At 60.9% G+C, this 7,502-nt stretch overlaps 1 protein-coding gene across 1 annotated transcript; it reads right to left on the reverse strand.

The window, feature by feature from the left end:
- Positions 1-2,612: 2,612 nt before the first annotated feature.
- LOC119098295 (macrophage mannose receptor 1-like) lies at positions 2,613-7,159 on the reverse strand. Its single transcript, XM_037221216.1, has 8 exons — positions 6,982-7,159; positions 5,854-6,091; positions 5,012-5,227; positions 4,213-4,325; positions 3,691-3,833; positions 3,556-3,637; positions 3,094-3,285; positions 2,613-2,674 (listed from the first exon to the last, which is right to left on the reverse strand). The coding sequence occupies exons 1-8, from the start codon at positions 7,157-7,159 to the stop codon at positions 2,613-2,615; spliced, it is 1,224 nt and encodes a 407-aa protein (XP_037077111.1).
- Between the last annotated feature and the right edge of the window lie 343 nt (positions 7,160-7,502).

A 7,502-nucleotide genomic window follows, 5' to 3' on the forward strand; every position in this document is an offset into this window, starting at 1 on the left:
GTGCAGCTCGCTGGAGGGGAACTCAGTGTTCTCGTCGGGGGAGGCAGCGCTGCTGCGGCCTTCGCCGCCTGGTCAACAGACTTATTACCGGTCAGGCCAGCGTGGCTGGGCATCCCGACTAGGGTGGCCTGGTGCCCGTTTGCTTTCAGAGACCTGATAAGCTCCCGGATCAACTAGATCAGCTGGGTCGGCGGGGCTCAGCGCGGTTCAACTAGATCAGCTGGGTCGGCGGGGCCCAGCGAGGTTCAGCGGGGTTTAACTAGGTTCGCTAGGTCAGCTGAATCAGCGGGGTTCTGGAGAGATAGAACTGAGCTGGGAGAGTGTCAGGAAATATGGTAGAGCATCGAAGCTCCAGGTGCGAGATGCAGTCAAGACCTAATATGGATAGATCAAATCGCACGTTTAGCGTATAACGTAATATAGATATTGATAGCGTACAGCTCAGCGGAAAACCCGATACGGACAAGGGCATGGGATACTATCCCGAACCTTTCGACAATGTGGCACACCCAGTGCCTGGACGCGGTCTGAGGAAAAGGAGAAAAGAAAGGGGCAGTTGATGATATATATTCCGGCAAATAGGAGATAAATCACGTTTGGATTCCCTCTTCACACTAGTTACTGTCAAAGCGTGCGACCATTCGAGTCGAGTGTGCTTGAAAGATCACGGAGACATACAGGTCTAGATACTGCATTCTAGCCATCAGGCTGACAGCTCTGACGTGTCGAAGTGCTCCCCGGGAGTCTCTCTCGTCTCTACTTATGCTCTTAATCTATATAAGAGAACAGGACTGATGCAATATCGGAAAAAAACATTGCATCAATGTCTCTTCAAACGCTGAAGAGGGCAATGTAGCCGGACATAGCCTCAGAAGCGGCTTGTTTTACTGGTTAGGTACTGAATCGATGTTGCGTGAAATGTTGATAACATGTTGTTCCATCACAAAGAAAACGTTGCTATCCTTCTGCCTTGGCTTCCTTCTTTGCCCCCATCTAATGAGACTTGCCATACTGTGTTGACTCAGATGGTTCTTGCATCTGGCGGTGAGTCAAATAGCTATCGTGTCTTGAACATCACACCGGAGCCCATTGACTCAAAATAAGAAAGTGGTCGAGGCCACCGCATTGTCTGAAAAGTCGTCACGTAAAACGATGGCTTAGCTGAAAACAGGCCACGAATGCAGGTCGAGCTCTCAATCGAGACGAGAATGTATTTATCATATCCAGCGCGAGCGTCGGCACCAACATGAGAACTTCAGCCATCCATCAACGCGCAAACGAACACACAACTCACTTCTAGTCCAGGACGTAGCATCTTCAGCACTCACCACCTACTCGTAATCACTGTAGTAATCGTAATCGTAGCTGGCTTCCGAGCCTGAAACAAACATTGTTATCAGAAGGACGCCACAACCGTCGACCGGAAAGGCACATATCTGTAACACACAACCCATACCGTAGATATAGTGCTTGCGATCCCCACGTAAGCACGGTAGAAATCGGAAGTTCGGTGAAGCGCGAGCTGCGTCACACGCACTCTGAGGACCACTTAAACAAATGGCAAATGTCTTCGTGTGGAGATGAAACTCGATCCTTATGGTCTCCCGAACGCTCGATTCCGCCCATGTCCAGCGCATCTGGGTCGATCACGCGTGGAAAGTGGTCACTCCATTCACTGCTTCCATATTTGAATGGCTCGCACTACAAAATCAGCCTTGCTCCCGTCCTCCCGGGCATCACCTGTAACAGCTGAGCACCGGTTGAACCACGAGCGCTGGCGCAAACCCTAGTGGAGCCTCCTCTGCCGCAGTCCCCCCCCCCCCCCCCCCCATTGTCATTCCCGAGCGCTGCCGTCCCGTCCCGTCGGAGACGCAGCACTGCCGTCCCTTCCCGTCGGAGACGTAGCGCTGCCGTCCCGTCCCGTCGGAGACGCAGCACTGCCGTCCCGTCCCGTCGGAGACGCAGCACTGCCGTCCCGTCCCGTCGGAGACGTAGCGCTGCTCAGTCCGTCCCGTCGGAGGAGCAGCAACTGCCGTCCCTTTCCCGTTCGGAGACGTACGCGCTGCCGTCCCGTCCCGTCGGAGACGCAGCACTTGCCGTCCCGTTCCCGTCGGCAGACGTAGCGCTGCCGTCCCGTCCCGTCGGAGACGCAGCAATGCCGTTCTGTTCCGTCTGAGACCGGGCGCTGCCAACCCGTCATTCGACGGGACGAGACGCAGCACTGCCGTCCCCGTCCGTCATTGACGCAGCGTTGCCGTCCCGTCCCGTTGATGACGCAGCGCTGCCCGTTCCGTCCCGTCTAAGACGCAGCGTCACCGCCACCACCCCGCCCCGCTCTGCCCCGCCCCGCCGCAGCGCCCACCTGATGCCGATGCCACCTCGCAGTAGAAGGACACGGCGTCGTCGCAGCTCTGGGCCAGCCAGCCGCCCTGGCGACCGTCCAAGGTGGCGCACAGTGGGCCCTGGCCGTCAATCGGTGGCCGAAGCCAGTTGGTGTAGCCCAGCGCCGTGCCGTCCTCCCAGCGCCAGACGCCGTCCGACCAGTCGTTCGTCAAGCCCAGTCGGATCACGTGACCGTTAGCCAGCCCTAGGGCGACGGGGACACGCGCTGGTCATTGGGGGCCGCGTGGGGGCTTAGAAGCCTGGTGATTGGTGCCCGCCTGCTGCAGCGGCGCTGTCAGTGGCGATGCGGTTGTGGTTGTTTTGGTGGGGGCGTGGGGATGGGGTGGGGGCGTGGGGATTATGGGATTTTGGTGCAAGGAGGCGTTCATACAACGCTGCCGATGCTTTTCCCAACTCGCAAAACATGGACGGCAACCATCGACGAAGCACGACCTTCGAGTACATTACTCAACAGACCAAACGAAACATCCCAGAGATTCCGGGTCAAACAGCAGCGCACGGGCGCGCCAACCAGCGTCCGTCGAGGCGTAGCGTACCAGCGTCGTAGACATCATCATCAACCCCTTAGACGGCTCGGCGTAAGGTCTTCGTCACCTGCCCCTAACTATTACCAGCCACGTTCGTTACGCCATCCCCCTCCTCCCCTCCTCCCCGCCGCGGATGGCGGCACACGTCGGCGCCGGCGCTCACTCTGCAGCGCTGTGTCCTCCAGCGCGTTCTCCACCACGGGCAGCCGGACGCCGAAGTCGCTGCCGGCCATGCGGGCGCAGGCGACGCGCGCCTTCAGGTAGTTCTGGCCGTCCCGGTGGAAGGCGTAGCAGGAGCCGGCCTCCTCCCGCCAGTTGGTGGGGTCTGGGCAGGTCGGCTCAGCGACCACACGCACTGCACCACACGGGGGAAGGCGGGGTGAGTGGTGTCCGCATCAGCTGAGCGAAATGGGTGTCACACGCACCGCCGAAGGAAATAGTAAATACGGTTGGCCATGTCAGGGTCCTATAACGCAGGGAAATTAGGTCACTAAATCATTTTCATGGGTGATTGGGACGTCACAACAGCAGTTTTGGGCTTTTAGGTCATGCTTTTATTACATCCATTCCCTACATTCGGCCCTTATTGAGCAACTAACACCACTCTGGCTAGGCCGGTGTCGACCTGTGGAGCTGGAGCCGCAGTCGGCCGGCGCGCCGAGCTTCCCGTACCTGCCGGCAGGCGGCAGGCGTAACTGCTCCTGCCCCTGGTGCAGGCGCGGGCCGCCCAGCGGCCGCGCCGGTTGACGGCGGCGCAGACCTTCATGTTGGCGGCGGTGGTGTCCGGCTGCCGGCCGGCCCAGGCGGTGAAGTCGCCGTCCGGCGAGCCGTCCAGCCAGCGCCAGCGTGGGAAGTCGTAGGCCGAGGTGAGGCCGAGCCAGCTGGGGCCGCCGCCGGTCAGCTCTGCCGGCGCAGTGCGGGGAGGTGATGTGCGGGCTGGGATGTCGCACCTCTCAGGCGGGCTGAGCCGGCTCTGCCGTTACAATGGTGCCGGCTGTTGCCGCGCGCTGTTTCGTGGCATGCGTGGCACTTCCGTGGCTGCGGGCGAGGATCACCCGACATCTGCCCGCCGCGACATTACCTCAGCCTACCGCAGCATCAGTACCTGCTTGCCGCTGGCGGAACGCGAACCCGTTCTGGTGGTACATGGCATAGATCTGCTACACTGCACCTGCACAAACTGAACACACGTAGGGCACCGAGGGGTCACGGGGAGGGGTCACGCGAGGGGTCACGGGGAGTGCGCGGCAGGGACGCGAGCCATCGGCCGGCCGCCACCCACCGAGCAGCAGCCGGTTCTCCCGCGGTGAGTGCACGCTGGCCACGTGCGCCGGGCTGAAGGTGACCGTGCACGTCTGCAGGGCGCCGATGAACGTGTCCGGCTCGATCACTCCCCTGCGGCGAGCGGCGGCGTCAGCGGGGGCCGTGGGCAGCGCCCGGTGGCGCCGGTCGGGGTTGGCACGCGCGGTGATGGAGGCCGGCACCCCCGTCTGTGCGGTCCGTCGGGAGGCGTCATTGGTCAGGGCTGCTGGGCTGGGGTGCCGGCGCGAGCGGTACGACATGGAGATGCATGGTCGGTAAATGGTTGCAGTGATGTTTGTGGTAGAGAACAAACGGCGTGGTTGACAGGACTATAATCAGTCTGCGTTGTGTAACTGAGGGAACAAACTGATGCAACGAACGAATCCTATTTACAGTGTGTTTTGGTAGGGTCTGAAATCCCTCGTCAAAACACTACAAGGTTATTCGCCAACCAGAGTCAAAACTTATGTGTGTTGCGAGGAGTGGCGTTCTATTAATAAAAAAGCTAATCAAGTTCTAGCATTTGTAGGAGCTCATCCAGCAGACAAACATGTGTGGCAGGCCATCCCTTTTTGCGCCTGCTACTGAGGTCTTGTTTGTTGTTTGTGCCAAAGGCCTGTGTGTCACTTTCTTCTGTCGGTCTGGTGTGGGTGGTCATGTTTTGAGGTATGGCGCCAACATAGACACGTGATGTGAACAAATATGCGCGCGTGCGCACACGCATGCGCACGGCGGTGCGCCTGCACGCTCGCGCTCGAATGCCACAACAAGCCACTTACTTGTAGCAATAGTCATCGAGCTGCGTCCAGTCCGGCGGGCAGATGAAGCGCTCCTTTTTCACGGGTGCTGACGTGGGCGGCGGCTCGGTAGCCTTCGGCGGCGGCCTGGTGACTTTCGGCGGCGGCTCGGTGACCTCCGTGACCTTGCCGGTGCGGCAGCCGGATCGGTCGGCGGGCCCGAACTGCTTTCGGCACGGGTCCAGTTCACACACCGAGCTGTAGGGACACCAAGTGATGATCACGGTTGTAATCATGGCGGCGATGTACGATTAGGCGCCGCAGCTACTGAGCTAATTCGTCAGCGAAAGAAGTTATTCTAAGGAGGATGGGAACTTAAGCACTGCGTTCACCGACGCCTAATGGTGACCAGTCTGCCCAGCAGCGTAAGGTCACGTGACAAACTGACGGCGCTGCATGCAGACAGCATTGACTTTCATCACGGCAATTAGCAGTCACCCAAATTGTTGAAAAGCAGAGAAGTGCTGTGAGATTATTCTTTATAATTGGCATCATAAGTCAGGGGCCATGTTCTGCATGCTGTTTACAGCGCATCGACTTGTCTGAGGATTTTCCGCTCCTTGACATAGATCTCCCCCAGCAACGCTTCGCTCGACCCGTCTGTGTGGACCGCGTTCAAGTCCACTGCGAATCTCCCCGGCAGTGTGTGTGTCCTCCAAACGACACCCGATTCGCCCCATACCCCCACACACACTCACCAAAATCCGCTCTCCCAGCGCCCACCGGACGAGATTGACACAGGTCCCACATGGGGCCGCGGGTGCCTCTGCGCCTCCGCCCGGTCCTCCCAGGGCGACCCCGGCACCGCCCGCCGCGCACCTCACCTGAAGGCGCCACGCTCGCAGTTGACGTCGTCCCGCCAGCGGCCCGTGTAGAGCAGGGCCGCGCACGTGCCGGTGGTGCGCGAACTGTCGTCGGCGTCGCCGCCGTGCCAGCGTGCCATCGTCCAGGCGTCGCAGTCGGCCCAGGCCCAGGCGGCGGTCGGGTCCGCACGCCCGGCGCCGATCCAGGCGTAGCGGGACGTCCAGTCGCTGAAGTCGGTGCCGGAGCGGAACGCCAGCGCTGCCGGCAGCAGGGAGGTCAGGGGCCCTGCTGTCGGCGGGAGGGAGGTCAGAGGTCTTGCTGCCGGCAGGATGGAAGCCAGGGGCGCTGCTGCCGGCGGGAGGGAAGTCAGGGGCGCTGCTGTGGTGGGAGGGAAGTCAGGGGCGCTGCTGCCGGCGGGAGGGAAGTCAGGGGCGCTGCTGCGGTGGGAGGGAAGTCAGGGACCCTGCTGCCGGCGGGAGGGAGGTCAGGGGCGCTGCTGCCGGCAGGAGGGGGGTCAGAGGCCCTGCTGCCGGCAGGAGGGGAAGCCAGGGGCGCCGCTGCCGTCTGGAGAGAGATCAGGAGACCCTGCTTCCGGCGGCAGGGAGGTCAGGAGCGCTGCTGCCGTCAGGAGAGAGATCAGAAGACCCTGCTTCCGGCGGCAGGGAGGTCAGGAGCGCTGCTGCCGTCAGGAGAGAGATCAGGAGACCCTGCTTCCGGCGGCAGGATAGGGGTGCGCCGGGCCTCTCGGGTTGCTGAGCGAATACACGAGGTGTCGGCAACCTGGTGGGTGAGACGGAGCGTCGCGACTGATGCAGACCTCCGGAGGAAGAAAACCGGCCTTCGCACGGTGCCCGAAGTCGTCGCTCATTACACTCCACACTCCACGCTGAGCGTTTGGACATATGGAGTGCGCCGTTCGTCGCCTGATAAAGCTCGGTTTTCGTTATGTCCTGCGCCAATGCGGTTATCTGCACATCATTTGGATTCAACTGTGTCACAACTGGCATTGTTGACAAGTAATGCAAACGTGGAAAAGAAATGCTCTATGATGATGTCCATGTAAGCCAGGTTCACGCGCATCCGCCGGGATCTTAGACCACGAAATGTCCCTCATTGCACACTTCAGCCTGCAGGCCGCCAGAGCGTACTGGTGATGAAGTCGTTCTCGTCCTGACTCTGGATGCTGGCCAGTTGCCCGCCGTCTCTCTGGCAGACAGCGGCGGCGTCCGCCCTCGTCCGCTTCGGGCCGACCAGACGGTAGCAGTGGCCCCCCGAACGGGATCCAGCCCGGTGGGACAGGTGGCTGCCGGCAGGGGCGGAGGTCATCAGAAGTCAGAGGTCAACCGTTATCTGCAGCTAGGCGTAGCGGCTTGTGATATATTTTTACCAGGGCGGCTTCAGCCTGAGACATGTCGGTGGCTGTGCCGCTTTATCGGGAGTACGTGCGCCCGGCCTGAGGCGGCCGCACTCACGGTCACAAGCGGGGATCTCGCAGAGTCCGGGCAGCCGGTCCACGTCGCACCGGTGGGGACGCCACTGACTCGACTGCTCCATCTGCGGCACGTGTTCACGGCAGGTGACGGCGAGCAGGGCTGGGAGGGGCGGGTGTGAGTACATCTCGCCATTGACAACACCATACACCTCTCCACAGAACGAGAGAGGCGTGCTG

The sequence above is a fragment of the Pollicipes pollicipes genome, unplaced genomic scaffold, assembly GCF_011947565.3.
Source record: "Pollicipes pollicipes isolate AB1234 unplaced genomic scaffold, Ppol_2.1 Scaffold_4740;HRSCAF=5597_pilon_pilon_pilon, whole genome shotgun sequence".
Lineage (NCBI taxonomy): Eukaryota > Metazoa > Arthropoda > Thecostraca > Pollicipedomorpha > Pollicipedidae > Pollicipes > Pollicipes pollicipes.

Excerpts from the sequence above, each read along its gene's own strand:
- LOC119098295 (XM_037221216.1), bottom strand. The coding sequence starts at position 7,159 with ATGACCTCCGCCCCTGCCGGCAGCCACCTGTCCCACCGGGCTGGATCC. Across the intron at positions 3,834-4,212 it reads GGAGAACCGGCTGCTGCTCG|AGCTGACCGGCGGCGGCCCC; the intron begins GTGGGTGGCGGC and ends CTGCGCCGGCAG. Across the intron at positions 2,675-3,093 it reads GGAGGACACAGCGCTGCAGA|CGCCGCTGCAGCAGGCGGGC; the intron begins GTGAGCGCCGGC and ends CGCCACTGACAG.